At 43.7% G+C, this 26,915-nt stretch overlaps 1 protein-coding gene across 3 annotated transcripts in view; it reads right to left on the bottom strand.

The window, feature by feature from the left end:
• Positions 1-1,227: 1,227 nt before the first annotated feature.
• Positions 1,228-26,915, bottom strand: part of LOC112245000 (bifunctional UDP-N-acetylglucosamine 2-epimerase/N-acetylmannosamine kinase) — a 44,835-nt gene continuing 19,147 nt past the window's right edge. For 2 of the 3 annotated variants that reach the window (XM_024412927.2, XM_024412928.2), the window contains 12 exons: positions 19,846-20,057; positions 19,240-19,486; positions 18,611-18,818; positions 17,542-17,694; positions 16,908-17,120; positions 16,463-16,550; positions 13,356-13,569; positions 11,847-11,976; positions 11,149-11,370; positions 5,554-5,736; positions 5,224-5,343; positions 1,228-2,844 (listed from right to left, as the gene is read on the bottom strand). In XM_024412927.2, coding sequence (XP_024268695.1) covers positions 2,609-2,844; positions 5,224-5,343; positions 5,554-5,736; positions 11,149-11,370; positions 11,847-11,976; positions 13,356-13,569; positions 16,463-16,550; positions 16,908-17,120; positions 17,542-17,694; positions 18,611-18,818; positions 19,240-19,486; positions 19,846-20,057 — 2,226 coding nt within the window. In that variant the 3' untranslated portion in view covers positions 1,228-2,608. Of the gene's footprint in view, positions 2,845-5,223; positions 5,344-5,553; positions 5,737-11,148; positions 11,371-11,846; positions 11,977-13,355; positions 13,570-16,462; positions 16,551-16,907; positions 17,121-17,541; positions 17,695-18,610; positions 18,819-19,239; positions 19,487-19,845; positions 20,058-25,949; positions 26,155-26,915 lie in introns of those variants that run through there. The other variant, XM_024412926.2, reaches the window with a different exon arrangement.

Raw genomic sequence — 26,915 nt, 5'->3', positions numbered from 1 at the left:
GGGCCTCAGGATCTCATCACGGTATACCTGTGCATTCAAATTGACATCAATAAAATGCATGTGTGTTGGTTGCCCATAGCTTATGCCTGCCCATACCATAACCCCACCATGGGGCATCCACACAGCGCCGACTCCATCTACCCGGTACAGTTGAAACCAGGATTCATCCTTGAAGAGCATACTACAATCCTGCAGTCAGGATGCCAATTGCACACTCCCCTGAGAGATCTGTGGCATTGTGTTGCCTTTTATTGTCCACAACACAAGGTGCACCTGTGTAATGATCATTCTGTTTAATCAGCTTCTTGATATGCCACACCTGTCACGTTGATGGATTATCTTCCCAAAGGAGAAATGCCCACTAACAGGGATGTAAACAAATTTGTGCACAAAACTTGAGAAATAAACATTTTGTACATATGGAAAATATCTGGGATCTTTTATTTCAGCTCATGTTTCATGGGACCAACACTTTACATGTTGCGTTCATATTTTTGTACAGTATAGATTCTAGTGTCCATCTATGACATGGTCAAAACAGACAAAAGAACAGGGGTATTGCCACAGGACTACTTTGTATTGTCACATTTGAAACCATACTTATATATCGTAAATATGTTTTTTTCTCTCCTTTACCAAGTAGATACCTGGCAATTTCTGTACAGTGAAAGTGTGCAACTGTTTTGTGAACCGGATGAGATTCTATAAAATCACACTACTACTGTGACCAAACAGCTGGAGGCGGATCATGCTTGCCAACTGGAGATGAAGGGCATGGGAAGAAATCAGCCATTCTGGTTTGCGGCGTCTCAATCGCACCACCTGATTGTAATCACTATGCCCCGAGTTTCTCTGCAGCTCAGTTGGATGGTAAAACCTGGAGCTTGTATCACCAGGATAGTGGATTCGATTCCAGGGATTAGTGGCAGATAATACACTAAAACGTCACTGATTGTGATGACAGTGAGTGACAAGGTGTGTATGACATGGGAAAGTGCGTTGTATTATGTTAAAATATTTCATATTCAGTGTTTATTTGTATACAGCAGTACTGGATTTAAGCCAATTTTCCCTCAGGGACATTAAAGTTCAACCCTACGATAGCACAAACAGACTGGCACTCCGCCAAGCCCTGTGGTGTGTTTACGATGTAGCCTCGTTCTGCCACACCTAAAACCATGAATAGCATCTAATGAACCATATTAATCCATCCACCCATCCGTAACGGACATTTTCTTGCGTGTGTTTAATGTGTAGAATACCCATTGCATTGAGAGGGGGGGGGGGGGTCACAAAGTACCCAAGTGAAGTAAAATAAAAAAGCTTCAGGCTCCATGACATGATCAAAAACAGAAATACACAAAAACGGGATAATCACATGACTGATTTGTACACAGTAAACTCTTCAAATATGACAGATCAAGGCAACAACAAAAAAGTGCACATAAAACAAAACAAAGAATGATAGTGAATACAAGTGATTTGGCAGCACACCTTCAATTGAAGCACACAGTCAAGACAACTATGACATACATAGCATAGGCATTACATTTGAGGGTATGTCGTAACTGTGGTCCTAGAGAGAGAGTGGTCCTAGAGAGAGAGTGGTCCTAAAGAGAGAGTGGTCCTAAAGAGAGAGTGGTCCTAAAGAGAGTGGTCCTAGAGAGAGTGATAGAGAGTGGTCCTAGAGAGTGGTCCTAGAGAGAGTGGTCCTAGAGAGAGTGGTCCTAGAGAGAGTGGTCCTATAGAGAGGGGTCCTATAGAGAGGGGTCCTATAGAGAGGGGTCCTATAGAGAGGGGTCCTATAGAGAGGGGTCCTAGAGAGAGGGGTCCTAGAGAGAGTGGTCCTATAGAGAGGGGTCCTATAGAGAGGGGTCCTATAGAGAGGGGTCCTATAGAGAGGGGTCCTATAGAGAGGGGTCCTATAGAGAGGGGTCCTATAGAGAGTGGTCCTATAGAGAGTGGTCCTAAGGTAAGTCACCTGGTTGCAGAACTGGTTCCAGTTCCACATGCTCAACTTAAATGATTGAATGGTAATGAATCATTTGATTGATTGATTGAAATGAAACATTTAACATGGCGGAACCTAAAACATCTCCTGGGGGCATTTGGTTTTCCAAACCAGCAGTAACGTTTGCCGATTCCAAAATGGAGACAAAATAAGATAAAGTGGCGCAAAGTGCTTACAGCTCGGTATGACAAATACATACAATTAAATATGTCATAGCAACATGCTGCTTTCATAGCGTGGCTTCAACAATAACATATTGTACGTTTAGAATTAAGACGTAACAAAAACATGGAATTATGAGGGTCAAAATATTGCAAGATATGTCCCTCCTCCTTTGGGGACCACAAATGAAAACTAGAGCTTGACAACTGACCAATGGTTCTTAATAGATGCACCCGTTGTGTAGTCCATTACTGTAATGTTCTTAATAGATGTGCCTGGATGTGTAGTCCATAACCGTAATGTTCTTAATAGATAGATGTACCTGATTGTGTAGTCCAGTACTGTAATGTTCTTAATAGATGCACCTGTTGTGTAATCCATTACCGTAATGTTCTTAATGGATGCACCTGTGTGTAGTCCATTACCGTAATGTTCTTAATAGATGCGCCTGGTTGTGTAGTCCAGCACCATGCTAGCGGCCCCCAGTAGGGCGGGCTCTTCGAGGTCGGATGTCAGGACCTGGATGCGCTGGGCGGAGGTGAGGGCTCTCTGACCTATGACCTGCTGGACAGGTGCCTGGTAGTGGGTGGCCAGCACTCCCGACAGGATGACCAGAGAGGGGTTGACCACGTGGAGGATGTTGACGATGCCCACTCCGAGGGCCATGCTGGCTGAATGAGGAGGAAACGGGGGTGAGGAGAGTGGTTAGCTATAAAATACAGGGTGGGTTTCATACAGATGATTCAAACTGGCTCTGGACTATGATGTCAATGTCACATTTGATATCTTGTTGTCATGCATCATATTTCAGCTAGTAAATGAAAATGATCAAATGTATTTATCAAACATATTTAACCAGGTCAGTCATTGAGGAAAAATAAATGTACAGTGCTTTGAACTTTCACATTTTGTTGCGTTACAATTCAATCTATTTCAATCCTACTTTGTAATTTTTGGTCATTGATCTACATAAAATATTCCATAATGTCAAAGTGAAAAGAAAATTCACCGATTTTATTTTATTTAACTAGGCAAGTCAGTTAAGAACAAATTCTTATTTTCAATGACGGCCTAGGAACAGTGGGTTAACTGCCTGTTCAGGGGCAGAACGACAGATTGTACCTTATCAGCTTGGGGGTTTGAACTTGCAACCTTCCGGTTACTAGTCCAACGCTCTAACCACTAGGCTACCCTGCCGCGCCAGGGATCTTTTCGAAAGCCTCATAAAGAAGGGCAGTGACTGGTAATGGGTAACTTTTTATTTATCTATTATTTTATCAGGTAAGTTGACTGAGAACACGTTCTCATTTGCAGCAACAACCTGGGGTATAGTTACAGGGGAGAGGAGGGGGATGAATGAGCCAATTGTAAACTGGGGATTATTAGGTGACCGTGATGGTTTGAGGGCCAGATTGGGAATTTAGCCAGGACACCGGGGTTAACACCCCTACTCTTACGATAAGTGCCATGGGATCTTTAATGACCTCAGAGAGTCAGGACACCCATTTAACGTCCCATCTGAAAGACGGCACCCTACACAGGGCAGTGTCCCCAATCACTGCCCTGGGGTATTGGGATATAAGAGTGCCTCCTACTGGCCCTCCAACACCACTTCCAGCAGCATCTGGTCTCCCATTCAGGAACTGACCAGGACCAACCCTGCTTAGCTTCAGAAGCAAGCCAGCAGTGGTATGCAGGGTGGTATGCTGCTGGCATACAAATCAGACATTGAATATCGGTCCCCCCTACGAGACAGTTGAGCTAATGTGATTAGCATGAGGTTGTAAGTAACAAGAATTGTTTTTTTCTTTGTATTATCTTTTACCAGATCTAATGTGTTATATTCTCCTACATTCATTTCACATTTCCACAAACTTCAGTGTTTCCTTTCAGATGGTATCAAGAATATGCATATCCTAGCTTCAGATAAATGACATGCGAAAATTGAAAAAAAAAATGGTCCGATCCTTTTTAAGCATGTTCACGTTAATAATTATGCTGTGGATGATGCATTAAACCACCCAGACACATAAAAGATACAATCGTTCTTCTGAACTGAGCTGCCGGACAGAAAGGAAGCTGCTTAGAGATGTCACCATGAGGCCATTGGTGATTTTAAAACAGATAAAGTTAAATGGCTGTGATGGGATTAAAACTGAATATTGTAGTGACTCCAAATAAATGACAGCGTGAAAAGAAGCATACAAATATACAAAAAATACAATTATTCCAAAACTTATATATGTATGCAACAATGCACTAAAGTAATACTGCAAAAAATGTGTTTTAGCCTAAATGCAAAGCCTTATGTTTGGGGCAAATCCAACAACACATCACTGAGTAACTGCCTCATTTTCAAGCATGGTGGTGGCTGCAGCATGGTATGGGTATGCTTGACATCGGCAAAGACTAGGGAGTTTTTCAGGATGAAAAGAAATTCTAGAGGAAAACCTGATTCAGTCTGCTTTACACCAGACATTGGGAGAGGAATTCACCTTTTAGCAGGACAATAACCTACACTGGAGTTGCTAACAAAGAATACAGTGAATGCTCCTCAGTGGCCAAGTTACAATGGAGTTAAATCTGATTGAAAAGCTATAGCAAGACTTGAAAATGGCTGCCTAACAATGATCCCAAAAACCTTGGCAGAGCTTGAAGAATTGTGAAAAATATAAATGGCCAAATATTGCACAATCCAGGTGTGCATATCTCTTATGGAGACATACCCAAGAAGACTCTCCGCTGTAATCACTACCAAAAAGTGTTTCTCATATGTATTGATCAGAGGGGGTAGGATTTATCTAATCAAGGTATATTAATACTTTGTTTCATTCATTTTTTTACATTCTTTATGTTTGAATTTTTCTTCCACTTTAAGAGTATTTTGTGTAGATCATTGACAACAAAATGTAATACCACTTTTTAACAATCAAAATGTGAAGAAATCCAAGGGAGGTACAGACTTTCTACAGGCACCGCATCATTGAACTTATGAAAGAGTAGGTCTGATTTAAGGTGATGTTCAACCAACATAACGAGCGCGGACCCACCTGTTCTGAGAACAGCTCCAGCCTTGCTGTTGCCCAGGCGGGCTGCGTTGATGAGGTGGATGGCGCTGACGAACTCGGCCTTCTTCAGATCCACCATCCCCTCCACCTCCAGCAGTTCCTCTGGAGAGCAAAACAGACACAGGCCAGGGGTCAAATCAACATCTCTTTTTCATAAGACGTGCCGTTTTAAGCTTTGCATCCCTCCCTGGTGAAGACGGACATCCAATGTGTGCCTGGTTCATTGCATTATAACCACCATGCATGATGCTTCTCCGGTTTTAAGTGAAGGGTTACCTAAAAAAAATCGAATCAAGAAGTGTTCTAACTAACCGTCATGGAGCCTCTTGGCTTCTTTCTGCAGGGCCATGCCTGATGCGTAGGCCTCGATGCAGCCACGGCTGCCACACATACACTCCGGCCCGTCCAGAGACACCATGATGTGGCCCAGCTCGGCCGCGCAGAACGTACTGCCGTGGATCAGCTCGTTGTGCTGGATGATGCCCCCGCCGATGCCTGTTCACAAATCAAACAGAATGGTTAGTGGCTTCCCGATCAGCACGACTACCATATTTGTTAGGGGTCCTTTGTTAGCAAGGTTCTGACAACCCTATAGTGACAAATGTTGTTTTGATGGGTAGGTACACTACGTAGCTACGCTGGCGCCGACAGAGATGGCCGCCTCGCTTCACGTTCCTAGGAAACTACGCAGTTTTTTGTTTTTTTACGTGTTATTTCTTACACTAGTACCCCAGGTCATCTTAGGTTTCATTACATACAGCCGAGAAGAACTACTGAATATAAGATCAGCGTCAACTCACCATCAGTACGACCAAGAATATGTTTTTCGCGATGCGGATCCTGTGTTCTGCCTTACAACCAGTGTAACCGAGTGGATCCCATGCAGCGACCCCAAAAAAACGACTCAGAAAAAGAGGGAAACGAAGCGGTCTTCTGGTCAGACTCCGGAGACGGGCACATCGTGCACCACTCCCTAGCATTCTTCTTGCCAATGTCCAGTCTCTTGACAACAAGGTTGATGAAATCCGAGCAAGGGTAGCATTCCAGAGGGACATCAGAGACTGTAACGTTCTCTGCTTCACGGAAACATGGCTAACTGGAGAGACGCAATCCGAAGCGGTGCAGCCAGCGGGTTTCTCCACCCATCGCGCCGACAGAAACAAACATCTTTCTGGTAAGAAGACGGGCGGGGGCGTATGCCTTATGGCCAACGTGACATGGTGTGATGAAAGAAACATACAGGAACTCAAATCCTTCTGTTCACCTGATTTAGAATTCCTCACAATCAAATGTAGACCGCATTATCTACCAAGAGAATTCTCTTCGATTATAATCACAGCCGTATATATCCCCCCCAAGCAGACACATCGATGGCTCTGAACGAACTTTATTTAACTCTCTGCAAACTGGAAACGATTTATCCGGAGGCTGCATTCATTGTAGCTGGGGATTTTAACAAGGCTAATCTGAAAACAAGACTCCCTAAATTTTATCAGCATATCGATTGCGCAACCAGGGGTGGAAAGACCCTGGATCATTGTTATTCTAACTTCCGCGACGCATATAAGGCCCTGCCCCGCCCCCTTTCGGAAAAGCTGACCACGACTCCATTTTGTTGATCCCTGCCTACAGACAGAAACTAAAACAAGAAGCTCCCACGCTGAGGTCTGTCCAACGCTGGTCCGACCAAGCTGACTCCACACTCCAAGACTGCTTCCATCACGTGGACTGGGAGATGTTTCGTATTGCGTCAGACAACAACATTGACGAATACGCTGATACGGTGTGCGAGTTCATTAGAACGTGCGTTGAAGATGTCGTTCCCATAGCAACGATTAAAACATTCCCTAACCAGAAACCGTGGATTGATGGCAGCATTCGTGTGAAACTGAAGGCACAAACCACTGCTTTTAATCAGGGCAAGGTGTCTGGTAACATGACTGAATACAAACAGTGCAGCTATTCCCTCCGCAAGGCTATCAAACAAGCTAAGCGCCAGTACAGAGACAAAGTAGAATCTCAATTCAACGGCTCAGACACAAGAGGCATGTGGCAGGGTCTACAGTCAATCACGGACTACAGGAAGAAACCCAGCCCAGTCACGGACCAGGATGTCTTGCTCCCAGGCAGACTAAATAACTTTTTGCCCGCTTTGAGGACAATACAGTGCCACTGACACGGCCTGCAACGGAAACATGCGGTCTCTCCTTCACTGCAGCCGAAGTGAGTAAGACATTTAAACGTGTTAACCCTCGCAAGGCTGCAGGCCCAGACGGCATCCCCAGCCGCGCCCTCAGAGCATGCGCAGACCAGCTGGCCGGTGTGTTTACGGACATATTCAATCAATCCCTATACCAGTCTGCTGTTCCCACATGCTTCAAGAGGGCCACCATTGTTCCTGTTCCCAAGAAAGCTAAGGTAACTGAGCTAAACGACTACCGCCCGTAGCACTCACATCCGTCATCATGAAGTGCTTTGAGAGACTAGTCAAGGACCATATCACCTCCACCCTACCTGACACCCTTGACCCACTCCAATTTGCTTACCGCCCAAATAGGTCCACAGACGATGCAATCTCAACCACACTGCACACTGCCCTAACCCATCTGGACAAGAGGAATACCTATGTGAGAATGCTGTTCATCGACTACAGCTCGGCATTCAACACCATAGTACCCTCCAAGCTCGTCATCAAGCTCGAGACCCTGGGTCTCGACCCCGCCCTGTGCAACTGGGTACTGGACTTCCTGACGGGCCGCCCCCAGGTGGTGAGGGTAGGCAACAACATCTCCTCCCCGCTGATCCTCAACACTGGGGCCCCACAAGGGTGCGTTCTGAGCCCTCTCCTGTACTCCCTTTTCACCCACGACTGCGTGGCCATGCACGCCTCCAACTCAATCATCAAGTTTGCGGACGACACAACAGTGGTAGGCTTGATTACCAACAACGACGAGACGGCCTACAGGGAGGAGGTGAGGGCCCTCGGAGTGTGGTGTCAGGAAAATAACCTCACACTCAACGTCAACAAAACTAAGGAGATGATTGTGGACTTCAGGAAACAGCAGAGGGAACACCCCCATCCACATCGATGGAACAGTAGTGGAGAGGGTAGCAAGTTTTAAGTTCCTCGGCATACACATCACAGACAAACTGAATTGGTCCACTCACACAGACAGCATCGTGAGGAAGGCGCAGCAGCGCCTCTTCAACCTCAGGAGGCTGAAGAAATTCGGCTTGTCACCAAAAGCACTCACAAACTTCTACAGATGCACAATCGAGAGCATCCTGGCGGGCTGTATCACCGCCTGGTATGGCAACTGCACCGCCCTCAACCGTAAGGCTCTCCAGAGGGTAGTGAGGTCTGCACAACGCATCACCGGGGGCAAACTACCTGCCCTCCAGGACACCTACACCACCCGATGCTACAGGAAGGCCATAAAGATCATCAAGGACATCAACCACCCGAGCCACTGCCTGTTCACCCCGCTGTCATCCAGAAGGCGAGGTCAGTACAGGTGCATCAAAGCTGGGACCGAGAGACTGAAAAACAGCTTCTATCTCAAGGCCATCAGACTGTTAAACAGCCACCACTAACATTGAGTGGCTACTGCCAACACACTGTCAATGACACTGACTCTACTCCAGCCACTTTAATCATGGGAATTGATGGGAAATTATGTAAATATATCACTAGCCACTTTAAACAATGCTACCTTATATAATGTTACTTACCCTACATTGTTCATCTCATATGCATACGTTGATACTGTACTCTATATCATCGACTGCATCCTTATGTAATACATGTATCACTAGCCACTTTAACTATGCCACTTGGTTTACATACTTCTCATATGTATATACTGTACTCGATATCATCTACTGTATCTTGCCTATGCTGCTCTGTACCATCACTCATTCATATATCCTTATGTACATATTCTTTATCCCCTTACACTGTGTATAAGACAGTAGTTTTTTTGGGAATTGTTAGTTAGATTACTTGCTCGTTATTACTGCATTGTCGGAACTAGAAGCACAAGCATTTCGCTACACTCGCATTAACATCTGCTAACCATGTGTATGTGACAAATAAAATTTGATTTGATTTGATTTGGCATGAACGAGCAATCCTTAATAGTGTAACGACCCTGGGTTTATAAGAGCGGAAATCGACCCTGCCGAAGGAGCATGATTTTGCGGCACAGTCGGACCTCGGGCTAGAAGGTCGAGGGTTCGAGGTCTGCTCCCTGCCTGTTTCATTACAATATGTTGTGACTCACAAAAAAAACTAAACGTGTGGCGTATCTTGTGCACCAGCTTGATGATAGCTAACATTTGCTATCTGACTGATTAGCTAGCTAATTGTTATGTACGTTCCTTGATCAATGACAAACTGGGGGGGGGGGTGTTAACTTTGACTAATTAGATACTTCAGCTAGCAATACAACGGTAGAGCAAAACAAAACAACCTCATTCGTCACTATGGGCGACGGAACTTTGCTTAGAACAGATCCTGTGCAAATCAGGAAGAAGCCATGCTTATTGGGTCGCTACACCGGTTCAGAAATGACACACAACGGTTAAGTCCAGAGACACACACATACATGAGAGAGAGAGTTCTGTCCGGTTTTTAGAACGGCTGCCATGTTAACGTCTTTATTCTCTACATTTTGGAGATGTAACACGAGAGCGCCTCCAACAAGTCCCTCTATGAAATGACCCGCTGTAAACAAGCAAAACAGAGTGTGGGGGGGGATTTAACGGACGTTTTTATGGATTGACATGTGTTTCCACGTCTGTACCGTGTTGTGGTGTCAACAAATTGCATATCTGCTTTCACTGGGTATTGAATATCTGCTTTCACTTTCACTGGGTATTGAAAACTAGCAGAAATAAAGAGCACAACACAGAAGCGTCAATTATCACTTAGCAACGGCTTCGGAGGAGAAAGTGGCGCTCTCGGAAAGTTCAGACAGAAACCACATTGGCCCAAATCTAGATATGACTGGTTAAGTGTAAGTAATTAAACAGACTAATATTTGCATTTTAGATGCATTAGTTAAAAATGTCCGCTTTCGGAATGTGGAACTTGACTATAGAAAATCATACTATTGTTATGTCGGATATCAAAGAACAGAGGCATGGAAAGAATGTCACCACGCCCGGTTTGCAGACAGTAGAAACGTTTTCAACCCCGAACAATTATGCGCAGGTGTGTCTGTAAACTGTAAAAATACGTTTGACATGGGTGAATTATTTTGTCGTCAGTGAAATCAGACAAAAATGGCTATTGATGCTTTTTTTTTGGGCGTGTATAGCCTGTTGATCGAATAACCAGGTGTCGCAACGTTAAGCTTTAATTAAGCTGCCATCAACCTATGATTTACACATTAGCACTGCGTTAAGAGGTTATTAACAAACAGGTGCGGTGATCGTTTCTAATGCCTCAGATTAAAAATGTCATTGCCCTCAGGAAAAGCCCAAGTGAATTAAATAGGAGATCTTAATAGTATCAGTAGCATTGTCAAAACATGGTTTTTTCCCCCTTTAGTCGCTCACTTTTGTAAAAACGAAATCAAAATGGTTTGCAAATGCCTCAAAGACAATCCCTCATTCGACAGGGGGTAGCCATGGAGGACTGTGCTCCAGGACACAAATCCAGGTTTTTCAATACCTTTTCAATCCACTCAAAATGAAAAAAAAAGTACAGACTGACATTTGATTGCCTAGTTTCGATTGCACACTATCCACCCACACAGTCATTGTTTACTATCCATCTCATCTGGGTGTGGAATGTATTCGCAACCTTTGCAAATAATCTAACCTTAAGTTAAAAGGTTATAATGACAGTCGTGCATATTTCATAGAAACACAATGAATCAGCAGAATGAACGGTAATAGTACCTGTTCCAGTGATGATGGTGACAAAGTTCTCCACTCCTTTGCCGTGGCCAAACTTCTTCTCTGCCAGGGCGGCACAGTTGCCGTCGTTGTCGACCCAGACGGGCAGGTGGAGGGCGTCAGAGATGGGGGTGCGGATGTCGATGGAGCTCCACTCCTGGATCAGCTTGGTGGAGTGGAGGATCACACCCTCCTGTGGGTTCACCCTGCCCCCAGTCGACACACCTGAGGGGGGTGGAGGAGAGCAAATCAGATCCTGTCAAACTAGGGGTCTTTTCCTACTAGCTACTAACAAGTTCTTCATTGAGGAAAAATGTACTTACGACTGTGATATGTGGTCGTCTCACCTAGCAACCTTAAGATGATTGCACTAACTAAGTCACTCTGGATAAGATTGTCTGCGAAATGACTAAAATGATTATATCGTGAGAAAACTAGGGTCTACGCAGACTTTGAAGCGTATTTATTGTCGCGGAGCACAACAAACTGGGGCAAGAGATTGGGACGTTTAAGCATTTAAAACATTGAATAAAGTGAAGTTATTTGACACAAGTACAGTGAAATGGTTCAATTGCAAGCCCCGCCCAACATTTGGTATAGTCAATGTGCTTGACACATTCGCATAAGAAAAGGTTGCCATATTCAAGTGCAATTCAAAGAATAAAAAAGGGACATTTCATGAAGGAGAGAAAGCCACATACCCACTCCCAGAATCCGGCAGTTGAGATGAACAGCGTCAAAGACTGCCTCCGCACACATCTTCAGTATCAGCTCGATCCTAGCCTCGTAGGTTTTGGGGTTCGCCTGAGAGTACTTCTTCACTATCTTACCCTACAATTAAAAAATACGTATACATTTTTTTTTTTTTAAATCAGACCAATACACTAATATTTAAAATAAAATGTTCCTTAAAATGACATTTTATTCTGTTGCCCATAATAAATAATAAAGTATATGCCAAAAGAATAAAGTATATGCTATTTAGGAGACGATTTTATCCGAAGCGAGTTAGTGATCCTATCGGTGGCCCCAGCAGAGCTCTAACCCACAACCCATACAAGTGTCTTGCTCTACCAACTCAGCCACAGAGAACCAACACGTTTTAAATTGTTACCCACAAAGATATTTCATGCAGATCAATCCACTTGTTCAACACAATCAACCCATAAGTACAGTTGGTACATTATTTGATAAGGAAGGCCACACAAGGAAAGGACAACACAATGTGTTGGTTGACAAGTCAGTGCTTGTCTGACCCTGATATAGATATAAAGAAATCTCTGACGTCTCAGAAGAATGTTATACCTCACAGCCACTTTCATCTGAGCGGCAGATGCTCATGGTGTTACTCACGTAAAATCAAATGGGGCCTAATCAAGATAAAAATGTGTTAAAAGACGACAGACGACTTCCGTTAGGCTAAAGAATGATCGGATGACATTCTAATCTAACCATTAGTCATGAAGTTGGAGAATAGAAGATATGACTTCTCACGGTTGACATTTGTGTTCAACTCCAACTTAGTCACTGACGAAAAGCAGTTTTAGACAATACAAATGCCCGCGACAAATAATAACAAATTACAGTTCTATAGCGCTTTAACACAATCTGAAAGTGCTTCAAAAGAAAAAAAAGAAAACAAGCAATACATCATGAGTAGCCTGGCTATAGTTAGGTCAACCAATAGGAGGCCAAGTCTTTGAGCGCATGCATCCTCCAAAGATGGAGAGGGACAGTTCATGGCTTGATCAGGCTAGAAATGGTACAGGCCTGGGGCTTCTTCCATGAGAATTGCAACGTTACAAAAATGATGGCAGAATTGGCTTAATTCTCAGTCGTGTTGAAAGGCAAGTCATTTCAACTCTGTACATCATGCCATCTTGGTATGGTAAATAGTTCCATCGATCATTTCTTTAGTACACTTCTAGGGACCTTTGGTGGTTATGGGCATTCTACACTATCAATCACCATTACAAACCTGAACTAGTTGGGTGTAGAGGGATGATGAACCCACATGGATGGTTAGACAGAAATCAGAGAAGCACACGGCAGTGAGAGAATAGATGGATAGTGTAATTAATGTACTGTATGTTTATTATGCTGATGCATGACCAGGAAGAGGATTTATGCTTTTAACCAATCCCGACTAATAATGGTAAGACGAATAATAAATCTAACACTCAGAGCACCCCCCCACCACTACCTCGTACCCTCATGCTGACGATGGCCACGCGGAGGTTGGTCCCCCCCAGGTCGATGGCTAGGGCGCTCTGAGTCTCCAGGATGTGGTCGATGTCCTGGGAGATGTCCCACTCCCTGATGGGGGGGAAGCAGAAGGTCTTTTGCAGTGGCTCATCAAGGTCGATGGCCTGCAGGAACTTCATGATGCGAGGCACCGCATTCCCGTCGCCGTAGATCTTTGAGCTGGGGGGGGGGTCACACGGGATGAAGAAGAGGGGAATTTTAGTGAGATTTCAGTTCAATGTGAAAAATGGAAATTGTGAGGGTTACTATAAAAAAATATATACACCACCATTCCAAAGTTTGGGATAACTTAGAAATGTCCTTTTTTTTTAAAGAAAAGCACATATTTTGTCCATTAAAATAACATCAAATTGATCAAACAGTGTATACATCGTTAATCTTGTAAATTACTATTGTAGCTGGAAAAGGAAGACTTTTTATGGAATATCTACATGGGCGTACAGAGGCCCATTATCAGCAACCATCACTCCTGTTTTCAAATGGCACGTTGTGTTAGCTAATCAACGTTTATCATTCTAAAAGGCTAATTGCTCATTAGAAAACGCTTTTGCAACTATGTTAGCACAGCCGAAAACTGTTGTTCTGATTAAAGAAGCAATTACAACTGGCCTCCTTTAGACTAGTTGAGTATCTGGAGCATCAGCATTTGTGGGTTCGATTACAGGCTCAAAATGGCCAGAAACAAGGAACTTTCTTCTGAGAAATGAAGGCTATTCCATGGAGAAATTGCCAAGAAACTGAAGGTCTCGCACAACGCTGTGTACTAATCCCGCAATCTGATTCTAACCAGAATAGAAACAGTGGGAGGCCCCGGTGCACAACTGAGCAAGAGGACAAGTACATCAGGGTGTCTAGTTTGAGAAACAGAAGTCCTCAACTTCATTAAATAGTACCCGCAAAACACCAGTTTCAACGTCAACAGTGTGAAGAGGTGACTCCGGGATGCTGGACTTCTAGACATTTCTAAGTGACCCAAAACTTTTGAATGGTAGTGTGTGAGTGCATATATATATATATATATATCTTAGAGCTGAAACAGGAGAAGGGGGATTTGAGCTTTCAGACCTTTCTTTAACAAGCCAAGTCAGGTTTAAGAAACACTGAAAAGAGCCAATTCTGCCGCAAATAGATTACCATATATTTTTTAAGGTATAAGTTCTTGAAATGGGGAAATTTAAGATTACTTAAAGGGTGACTGCACTGATTTGGCCTCGCTTTGAAGATTGCTCATTAAGAATTGCTAGCGACCATGACTGAAGCCGAATGAGAGTTGTCTTGGGGGTGTGGTATGTTCATATGTTATAAACTGGGTGGTTCGAGCCCCAAATGCTGATTGGCTGACAGCCGTGGTACATCAGACCATATTCCATGGGTATGAAAAAAAATGTTTTTTTCTGCTCTAGTTACATTGGTAACCAGTTTATAATAGCAATAAGGCACCTAATATGGCCAATATGCCATGGCTAAGGTCTGTATCCAGGCACTCCGCGTTGCGTCGTGCATGAGAACAGCTTTTAGCTGTGGTATATTGGCCATATACCACACCCCGTCGGGCCTTATTGCTTAATTGTACCATGGCAGGTACAGTTGTTTGTCCCTCCTGAGTCACCGTGCCACTTCCTCAAAATATTAAAATGGTCAGAATTAATCCGTAATCAAGACATCTGTAATTAAATGTAGAAGTTTTTACCGAGAAGGTTTTAGTCGTGCAATTCTAAATCTAGTGAAGGTGTTTGGTGCAGTATTTCTCAAGTTAACAAAATGTCCATGAGAAACTAGTCAGTACACTGCAGACAGTCTGTCGAGTGGCTACGCGCTCAGGACTGATTTCTGGGAACAATAACATGTCTGTGAATTCATTATCTGCAAGCTGTCAAACTATCGTAAATAAAGCACAAGCTACACGCTGTTTATCAGTGCCCTTAATCACTTGCTAGCTAGTTAAGTTCCAACTCTGTGTTTGAAGCCAGGAAACAGTAGCCATCAGGCATATTGAGCAGCCAGGCCACAATCAGCTTATCAAGTCACTGGTGCGGTGCGAAGTGTGCGCTTCGGCACAGTTTTGCTTTTTACAACTTTCTCATCATTACCAGAGTGTATCGGTCTGACAGGTTTTAATAGGGAATGATGTTACAAAACAGGTTTTTTGGGGGGGGACAATATGCTTACGAATGGGTTTAGGAATACTGACACGTTCCAGTTGAGAGACAAGTGCACTCTGATCGTCTCCATGATCATTTTGGCCAAGTAAGTGTCAGATTTGAGTGATTGACACTATCAAACACATCAGCAAGTGGCCAATCCAGGGTTATTTCAGCATAACATTGGCGACAAGTCTGAGGTGCTGAGTAATGGGCAGGTCGGTCTCAGTCTGGATGCTGTGATTGGATGGAGTGTGTGCAGCTGACAGAGGTCAATCAGCACTGTCTTTTATTTTCTGTTAGTGGGCACTGGGCACAATCGTAATCCATCCCCAACTCACCAGTATGTCGTGACAAACTCCGTTTTGGACTTTGACTAAAATGATCTTATTTACAGTTTGTAGTCAATTTTGACACTAGAATGAATGTTTCTGACTCGTATCGATGCCACATGGGCCGTTTAAAACCAAATAAGTTGGTTCTAAGTGGAGGTTCACCTTTAAGTTCAGAGTGATTCGGAGTTTCTGTAACACACACTTTCCAGTGTTCCGTTTGTGACACTCAAGGTGCAGGTTGATGGTCTTGATGGACTTGATCGTGAATGTTCTGGATTATTCTCATATCTGTTGATAGTGGTTGACGCCAGACTGGATGTACAAGGACACACTGATTATTCACTGTTGTATTGTACTGATGACATCCTGTGAACACTGATTCTGTATCAGCTGACAGTCGCTGCCTTTTTGTTTTGTATTTCTACAAGTCTTTCTGGTGTTGTTGTTTACTGAACATGTGGTGCTGTCTGATTAGGATAGAAAGGCCCCGTCTCCAAGAGGTCAGTTAGACATTTTCTCTGCTTCTGGGCTGGATTGTGTCTCCCTGTTGCAACTTGTAATAACGATAATGCTAACCAGGGGTATCTCTTCCCGAACTGCAGCTCCAGGGCATGGTAGATCTTATTCTGAGTGTCTGCGTCTCGGACATGGAGGACGTTTTCACCTGGAAAAAAAAAAAAAATACAGCTCAACATCCTATAAGCATTCATAATGGGACGACTTGAAGAATGACAACAAAGCAATCACCAAAACACTCATACTGTATTGGCAAATTACAATGAAGAACTATACCAGGAAATATACAATGAAAAGTAACACTGGTAACCACAAGTAGGCCAAAATGGCACACATTTAGTCCAAAATGGCACACCATATCTCCATTTAGTGCACTACTTTTGACCAGGGCCCATATTCGAGCACTATATAGGGAATGGGGTGCCATTTTGGACTAAATGGACATTAGTAGACCCCCCCCTACCCTGCCATTTTGGACTAAATTAACATTAGTAGACCCCCCTACCAGTCTCTCTCCCAGTTTGCCTGGACCCCAGGTTGATGACGGGGGTCCCGAATGCCCCGGCCTCTCTGACGCCACAGCTGCTGTTGCCGATCATGGCCCCAGCGTGACACACCAGCTGGATGAACTGCTCGAAGGGCACGTGCTTCACCGCCCGGAAGTTAGGGTGCTGCTCCACGCCCTTCTTCCTCATCACACGCACCATCTCCTTACTTCCTGTTGGGGGTCGTCACGGAGACGGGACAGGGGTTGCCAGGAGTTACAAGACGGAACGGAGAAGACTGTGGGATGTCTAATTTAACCGACTAATTTAATGCCTTAGGCATTTACTGTACATTCTGTTGGCATTAGATGAGACACTTGCTGTAGCGTGTAAGATGAAACCCAAAACATGTCATGCTTGTTCCTAGCCAATTACAGAGGAGGGAACATGTATTAGATCTAAGAAGGATCAAAGACATGCAGCTGAACTAGAAAAGCAGATCCCTTCAACAGAGCAGCCTTCTCACACTATTGACCAAGGGAGGGTTGACACTGTAGCTCCAGCTCCACGATGTGCGTGTGGGGTTGCGCAATATGACGGCGCCAAGAGGAGCAAAATGAGGGCGACAAAAAAAAAAGAGAATCCCCCACTGACCTGCGTCTATGTTGGGGAAGAGGACGAGCGTTCGCTTGTTGAAGGAGATGAGGGCGTCCAACATCAGCTCGTAGATCTTGATGGAGTTCTTGATGTCAGTGGTGACCGGGTGCTGCAGGGCCACGATGTAGTCGTGCTCCTTCACATTGTCTCCTGTGGATGTCATTTAGAACATTCTCAGCATTCTAGTACTTTCTGAACTGGGGGAAGTCAACAGGCTACCGCTGCCACTGCTCTTTCTGCCCTGAAGGGACTAGCTAAAAGCCCCAGAAATCTATGAACTGATTTAACAATATTCTTATGTATTCTTATGATAACACGTTTCCCACATCTTTCCACACCGAAGGTACTAGCTACTGTACCATATCACTATACTACATAGTGGTATATGTACTATACCACTGTCCTAAAGTTGGTACCTGATTGGCCTGCAGCCCTGTCAATCACCCTTTATTGAAGCCTCCCCTCATTCCAACCAATCAGGTCGCTTGGATGCACTCCAGGGCACCGCCTACTCACACACCACGTTAGGGTGCGTTACCTGTATCTCGAGAAGACAAGTTGTTGGGATGCTGACAGACTTTTCACATGCTGTTTCTGAAGTGTGGTGCGTTCATTGACAAGTGCGTGTTGGAAATGAATAGTGGGTTCATGTTGGGTGTAATACCAGCCAGGGTTAGATATAATTATATGACAAAGACACTGCGACTTTGTCACCTTCGTGATGTAAAGGCAGGACATCAAACCTAAAACAAAAACGGCATCACTGTCCTCAGTCCAGGTAACTGTAGCTGACTAGGCCATCAAGGTCAGTACAAAATTCCGACCAAGAGATCTGCTGCATATTCAAATAGGAGTTCAAAATTGGTGCTGTGCAGAAACTGTAGCCGTCTTAGTTTGGGTGCTTGACACTGACAGCAGAGGTTGTAATTCCCTGCCTGACCAGGAAAAACACTGGGCCCTGGAACCTGGCTATTAGTCTGGTATACTGCATTGAACTGCATTCCCCCACTGAAAAAGTTTGAATGACACTGATTTAGGGGTTAAGGATAGTTACTCCAATACGTACCGAGCCAGTTCCTGATGATGTCCATGTAGTCGTCGCGGTGATGGGCGGCCAGCAGCTTGTCGTAGGAGGGGCAGCCCGCCAACAGGATGCGAGTGTGGTCCTCACACATGGCGATGAGGTGCTGTTCGGCGGTGCGGGTGCAGCAGGCGTGGTAGTGGGCCAGCTTGGAGATGGCGTGACGGATCGAGTCGTCGATGGTGCCGCTCACCTTGGGATGGGAAAGGAGGAAGGATCAGACATCAGGATAAAAAAGTCTATTGTCTCTGTGGCGGTTCGTTGAGTGTTTGAAGCACTGCCATTGCCCTTAGGGAACAAATAGTTGTTTTTATTGAACCAAGACCATCATTATCTCTGTTATGTTGCCTTCTTTGGTTTCCAGGACTTCTGTGTATTTTTGGTAACCTCGTTATTTTTTATGGTAATAAGCAGGTATTAACTCAGTAATTAAATAGATGGCAATTACACGGTAAATAGTAACTAAAATACACAAAACAACATTTAAAAAACATCCTATATCAAATACCAGGTGGAGGGAGCAACCAATATTTTAATCTAGTTATATTCGGCTCCCAACACTACTTCCGGAAAAAACCTTCAGATATATGACATCACTTCCTCCATCCCCTCACCTCTCCTCCCTCCAGGTGCAGGATGCGAATGTTCATCAGAGCGGCAGCAGTTGCCAGGGCGAGGGCGTCAAAGCGGTCGCCGTGGACGATCAGAACGTCGGGACGGAGACGGTGGAGGACATCTGGCAGCTTGACCAGCGCCAGACCCACTGACTCCACCATGGCGGCCTCGTCCTCCCCACGCACGATGGTGTGCAGCTTGGAGCCGATGTCAAAGTCATCCTGCTCGATCATCCGGAACGTGTTGCTAAAGGAGGACAGGTGGTCAAACCAATCATTTAATGAATGAATGAATGAATACATCCTATTAGACGATTTCTAAATACATAAAGTTGATTCAACTAAGTGAAATGAACAATAAACAAAATATCGTCACGGATAAAAACACAAACTCAGACTTATTTCCAGTGTGGTCCTCATTAAGGACAGGAGTTTTTCCTGGTCAGGTCAAGCAATCCGGAAAAAAACTTGAAAAAGTGTTATTTGAGTAATCATCAGAGTGCAAATAAACCATGACTGTCATTGTAAAAGCATTGGCAAATAGTTGTGATTTCAGTGGATCAGGAAAAACTAGTTCCAGCACACCCACATTCACCTCAAACTCACCCATAATCGTCAATGAGATGGGAACCCAGCACCACCACCTCCAGCTCAAACTCATCCGGGTTGGCCTTGATGCCAAACATGATGGGTGCCAGCTTGGAGTAGTCTGCCCGGTTACACGTTGCCACGCACACCCGCAGCTTCCTCATGGCTTTGCTCTCCTCCATCTTGTCAGTCTTCTCTCTCGTCCTCTGCATTCTCAGATAGTACAGTTCCTGGTGAGCAGAGAGATGATGGTGTTTAGAGTTGAGACACTGGAATGTCAGTCAAAGGAAGCTGTGATGAAAACAGTGAGGTTTATAGGAGTGGCCTGTGGCCCGATGCTCCTCATCATGTTCTGTGAAGGGAGTAGTACACAGCATTGTACGAGATCTTCAGTTTCTTGGCAATTTGTCACATGGAATAGCCTTCATTTCTCAGAACAAGAATAGACTGACGAGTTTCAGAAGAAAGTTATTTGTTTCGGGCCATTTTGAGCCTGTAATCGAACCCACCAATGCTGATGCTCCAGATACTCAACTAGTCTAAAGAAGGCCAGTTTTATTGCTTCTTTAATCAGTACAACAGTTTTCAGCTGTGCTAACATATTTGCAAAAGTGTTTTCTAATGATCAATTAGCCTTTTAAAATGATAAACGTTGATTAGCTAACACAATGTGCAATTGGAACACAGGAGTGATGGTTGCTGATAATGGGCCTCTGTACGCCCATGTAGATATTCCATTAATATTCCAGCTACAATAGTAATTTACAACATTAACAATGTCTACACAATATCAATTTGATGTTATTTTAAAATGGACCAAAAATGTGCTTTTCTTTCAAAAACAAAGGACATTTCTAAGTGACCCCAAACTTTTGAACGGTAGTGTAAATATATATATATATTTTTAAATAACCTAATAGCTATCCCACCTCGCACAGCAACACTGCCTGATGGGGGACTGTGAGCACTCTAAGATTTGTTTTTAGAAGCAAATGGGCACAGGCATAAAAAGTTGGTTTAATTTACTTGAAAGTCTAAAGTGAGACTTTCTTGGCTATTTACACACGTGATACTCCAGTTGCCCTGTTACCAAAGTAAGCCGAAAGGGGCGTCTAAACATTGTCTGATATTTCTTAAACTACTCAAGGTCACAGAATATTAAATAGAGCAATATACCACATTACTACTTACTAGTAAGACATTTCTTGTTTTAGAAACATTAAGTATGCACATCCATTTTTATTGTGTAATTATGGCAACACCCCCCCCACCCCCCAATTTTTTTTAAATCTACCTGCCACCGTGGCTGGTATACCAAAAGTAAGTCTTAGTCATTATCCCCTTCATTTGAGGAAAACAGGCCCATCTTTGCAAGAGGGAGGGAATCTGATTTCATTGGTCCTCAACTTCTGGCTCAGACACTTCATTTCAGGATAAATGGAGTTAGCCTGCCCTGTTTGTTCTGAACGATTCATTGCCATAGAAATGTACCTGGCTAAAAAAGGTGAGACGTTCGTGTCACCGGTTATCCCGAGTTGACCTCCGAGTTGACCAAAGCTTCCTCGCCAACTCCTCAAACCAGATTCATAGTATAGGGCTATGGTCTGCTGTGTCAACTAACTATGCCTGGTGATCCGCTCTTGTTCAACCAACAAGGCTACTTCTATCAACAACTCTGATCGAGACTAATATTATCTAGAGGGGAATGTCACGAAGCAGGATCAATAAGTTAGCCAGCTAACCTACTTCAAATGTTCCGAAATAACTTCGCATTATTTCGGAATATATGCTTGAAATTGGTATGGACTGATACGATTGTTATCCATGTTAGCAGGATCACCAAGTTAGCCAGCTTTTGTAGTATGTCCCTCTGATCCGACTACAACAACTCTGATCTGGGGCTATTCTCACAAAGAGTCTCGGAGTAGGAGTCCTGATCTCGGATCAGAAACCCCCCTGTACAGTCATTATAATCTAAAAAGGCAAAACTGATCCTAGATCAGCATTCCTACTAACTGCGACACTTTATGAATATGGGCCCTGGGCTATGCTCATCTAATATACACTACAACAGTAGCACCTCGTATCGTATCTCCATGCAGGACAATACTCTCATGGGTTCTCCTATTATGTAGGCATTGTTGCATGAACACACACACACACAAAAAAAACTAAACCACAAAACTAATTAATAAACAAATAGTAGCCTTATATAGTCCTGTCCTCATGGACAGACACCGATTCTGATATGGAAGGGCAAGTCTGACAATTATCTCCACAATCATTGGATGGCTACCTACGACAACCAATCACAGCTATGATGTTGAAGGCGCACAGTGTAGGGATCGGAAAAGTAATATAGGTCAGAGTTCAGTGCCTCCGCTGCCATTGAATGTGATAAAGGGTTAGAGAGAGGCGGGGGTCATAGTGATTTGCAAAAGCAATAGACGTATAGCAAATCAACCAATGATTTGTCGTTATCAACCAGTGGTGGAAAAAGTACCCAATTGTCATGCTTGATTAAAAGTAAAAGATACGTTCATAGAAAATGACTCAAGTAAAAGTCACCCAGTAAAATTCTACTTGAGTAAAAGTCTAAAAGTCCTTGGTTAAAAATATATACTTCAGGATCAAAAGTAAAAGTATAAATAACTTCAAATTCCTTATATTAAGTGCGTGTATTGGACCCTTTTCCTGTCCTGCTAAGCATTCAAAATGTCTGATGGTCTGATGAAACCAAGATTGAAATCTTTGGCCTGAATGCCAAGCGTCACGTCTGGAGGAAACCTGTCACCATCCCTACGGTGAAGAATGGTGGGGGCAGCATCATGCTGTGGGGATGTTTTTCAGAGGCAGGGACTGAGAGACTAGTCAGGATTGAGGGAAAGGGTTAGTGTGTGTAGATTGATGAGGAAAATAAACAATTTAATCAATTTTCAAACAAGGCTGTAACGTAACAAATGTGGAAAAAAAAGTTAAGGGGTCTGAATACTTTCCAAAGGCACTGTATATAAACATGCTTCTGTGTGTTTTGTTTGTAAGCTCAAAAATGGACAGTGATGTCCAACGGGCCTTTGAAAAACAAAACACTTTATCATAGAATACGGGGTCATCCTGCAGGTGGTTCCTGAAACTAATTCAATCTGTGTGTGAATCCATTAAGTCTTAAGTTAAGTTAAGGAGAGTCTCCTCCCAAGGTCTAGAGAGAAGGCCCTGCTGTACACTCCAGCCCCTAACAAGCTACTTGTATCTGTGGTCTCTCATGTCAACACTGATGTAAATGGTTAAAGTTGGTTACCTGGAAGCTTAGCCAGATATGGTCTACTGGTTTATTGAAACTCTACACTCAAATTGTTGTGATATGTTTCAATTTGATTACTTATTTTAAAAAGGCACATGACACAAAACCAAGTATAAAAAAAGATAGTCACAAAGAAGTAAAGCTTTGAGAAAATGTACTTTTCTCCCGGGTGCTACATCATGGCTGCCTGCTTCGACACCTGCCCGTGTCTCTGCTCGTCTCGGTCAATAAAACATCTCATACTCTGTAAGCCATCCTGATCTCTCTTCATCATCAATTACCTAGAGTCCTTCGACAGCCTTAGCCAATTTGTTTCATTCTACTATTACAGAATGTTTCTGCAGTGAACATATTATGAATGTACTTCGGTGGTATAAATATCAATGAAGAAAAGTATTGGTATAGCCTACTCTAGGCTACGCTGTAAGATCGATCAAAGTCTAAAATCAAATTCAACAGAACCAAAAATATATTTTTTAAACGAGTCAGAACTGATACCACGTCAAGATAGATCATGGGATAATATTTACACAGTATAGGCTAACCCCTGATAAGATCAACGTCAACAAAACAAAGTGATTGTGGACTTCAGGAAACAGAAGAGGGAGCACCCCACTATCCACATCGACGGGACAGCAGTGGAGAAAGTGGAAAGTTAAGTTCCTCGGCGTACACATCACGGACAAACTGAAATGGTCCATCCGCACAGACAGCGTGGTGAAGAAGGCACCACAGCGCCTCTTCAACTTCAGGAGGCTGAAGAAATTTGGCTTGGCCCATAAGACCCTCACAAACTTCTACAGATGCACAATTAAGAGCATCCTGTCTGGCTGCACCACCGCCTGGTACGGCAACTGCGCCGTCCATAACCGCCGGGATCTCCAGAGGGTGGTGCGGTCTGCACAACGCATCACCAAGGTCAACCTACCTGTTCCTCCAGGACACTTACAGCACCCAATGTCACAGGAAGGCCAAAAAGACCAAGGACAACAACCACCCGAGCCACTGCCTGTTCACCCCACTACCATCCAGGAGACGAGGTCAGTACAGGTGCATCAAAGATGGGACCGAGAGACTGAAAAACAGCTTCTATCTCAAGGCCACCAGACTGTTAAAACAGCCATCACTAAACACAGTGAGGCTGCTGCCTACATAGACTTGAAATCATTGCCCACTTTAATAAATGGATCACTAGTCACTTTAATAATGTTTACCTATGTTGCATTACTCATCCCATATGTATATACTGTATTTTACACCATCTATTGCATCTTGCTTATGCCGCTCGGTCAATGCCCATCCATATATTTATATGTGTATATTCTTATTCCATCCCTTCAATAGAACTGAGACTGAAGAACAGTGAGATGTCTTCCACCAAGCTGTGAAGTAATAATTGACTCGCAGCAGAGCGGCAGTGTACAAATGCAGCTGTACCAACGCCCAGGCAAACAGACTCCTAAAATCAAGTGCAGTCAAAAGAACACAACTGTAAATGTTATGGTGCACTACTAACTACAGCCTAATATTGACAGACGCGTCAACAAGTAACCCAGGCCTGGGGCGTTCCTGGAGGTGGTTTAAAAATGGGACTGTGCCAGACATTGTCCATAAGTAATCCCCTTTGAGGTTTCAACTTTGGAGCAGATGATCGGCGGTGATAAGAAGTCATTCAACGCAAACGGAGATGTTTAAGTTTGGTTTCCCAGACCCAGATTAAAAAATGTTTGTTTTTTTAAATCTAGGAGAGGCTAAATCAAGGCTGCTCACCACAGCATAGTTTTGACACCCAGTTAAAAAATAAATAAAAAACCTGATGTAGTACAGAGCAAGACAGGCCTACATTCAGGCACCGTCACAGCATCCAAACGACCACAAATATTGAAAGACGCCTAAGCTGACCGTTGTCCCTGGGATAGAGGCATAGCCCGTGAACCGCTCTAACTTTCATAAAAAGATATTGCATAGTGCCCCAAATGCTATGATATTCTTAATATAAAGGAGTCAAAAGCTCTGATGATCATCAGTTGGCCTCATCAATGTATTAACCTACAACCGAACATTGTATGCATGTCATCTTGGAAACAAACCCCTTTTATTCAATGACATGTGGAGTGATGAAAGACACGGTGCCTCAATTGAACATGTCACATTCACATAGTCTCACAGTCATAAGGCTACGCTAGCAACCAGAAGAGAAACCTTTGCATTTTTCAATGAACTGGCCAACTACCCACACAGTACAGTTTGAGCACAGCCATACAAAGAGGCACAAAAAAAATCCCATTCAACTGCAACGTGAAATTAAATCTTTATCCTTTGGTTTGTTGAACAACGAGAAGAGAAACATTGGGCAGTCCATGCATTCATCACAACAATCCAACCAACCCATCCCTTCTCTGCATCTCTCTCCCTGACACACACACACACACTGCAGACTACACCGGATGTCTCACTGAAAAGCTAACATGCTAGCCAGGCATTTTTCCTCCCCGCACTGGTTTGGTTCTTAAGGTGCGTTTACATAGGCAGCCCAATTCTGATCTTTTCACTAATTGGTCTTTTGACCAAAAAGATCAGCTCTGAAAAAGATTGGATGTGAAAAAAAGCTGATGTGATTAGTCAAAAGACAAAATTCTGAATTTGTCTGCCTGTCTAAACATACATAGCCTTTGAGCCAGAATTCACCCTCCCTCTGACACACACTGCCCTTGTTTCCAATGAAGTGTCACAAGACCGGGGCTGCTTCCTATTCTGGGCAATAAGGGGAGCAGCAGCATGCGAGGAGGAAAAAAGGAGGATAAAAGCCACCTTGACTCACATGAGGGTTTCTGCCTATAGGCCTTGGACGCATGGTCAGTCCACTCTGCGATCCACTCCTCTCTCTTTCAGAGCTCCCCCTCTCTCTATCCTTCTCTCCACCTTTCTTTGGTCTCTTTGCTTCCCTTCGGATCATTTGAAAGTCTCACTGCAAAAGGCTAGCTGGTCTTCCTCCTAGCCGACAAAGCAGCAGCAGCCTGCCGAGAGAGAGTAAAGAGGGGAGGAGGGGGAGGGGCCTTCCCTCATCTGACTCAAGAGAGCCCTGATTGGCTGCTGGGCGAGAGGAAACGATTGAAGCTTCCTGCATCGGAGCCTCTTACAGCCAGGGCCCAATATATTACAGACTGACTATGATCTCAACAACCCAGATAAATCAATGCTTAATAAGAAATGTGAGGCCAATAACCATATATTGATAATGAAGCAAAGTCTTTTTTTCTCCCTAATGTTGCAAACCCAGCTTTCTGTTGTCACCCAGAGTCACACCCTGTTGTCACCCCCAAGCTAAAGGCTCGTCACACAATATTTTAAAACAGCAGGTTTTTAAAGGACAATAGAGTTCAGTCATGTTCTTTGTTGTCGCAGAAAATCAAGTATCATGATTTGTGGTATTGCAATACTGGTACCGTGACAACCATAGGTCTGGGAATCAATGACCATCATTGCCCCCTTCCTAATCAATAAATATGTCAGTATCAACACATCAGCAGTGAATTATAGACCAAAGGGTTTCTTGAAAACACTCCAAGAGCCCCTCTCTTTAACCTTAGATGCACTCTCAAACCAAATGTAAAAAAATTATACAGAATAAAACATTTCTAGAACATTTCTTCCTACTTGAAGCTTTTCATTGTGATGAAGTCAAACCCGTTTTTCTTTTGTCTGGACTCATTTTGTCTGCCTTCCCAGTTCGTTGGAGTGGGAGTCACAATACTTGTAGTAGATATCACTTGATCAGCCATCCTTT

Source organism: Oncorhynchus tshawytscha, linkage group LG11 (genome assembly GCF_018296145.1).
Source record: "Oncorhynchus tshawytscha isolate Ot180627B linkage group LG11, Otsh_v2.0, whole genome shotgun sequence".
NCBI lineage: Eukaryota > Metazoa > Chordata > Actinopteri > Salmoniformes > Salmonidae > Oncorhynchus > Oncorhynchus tshawytscha.
This window is presented reverse-complemented; position numbering and strand designations above follow the sequence as displayed.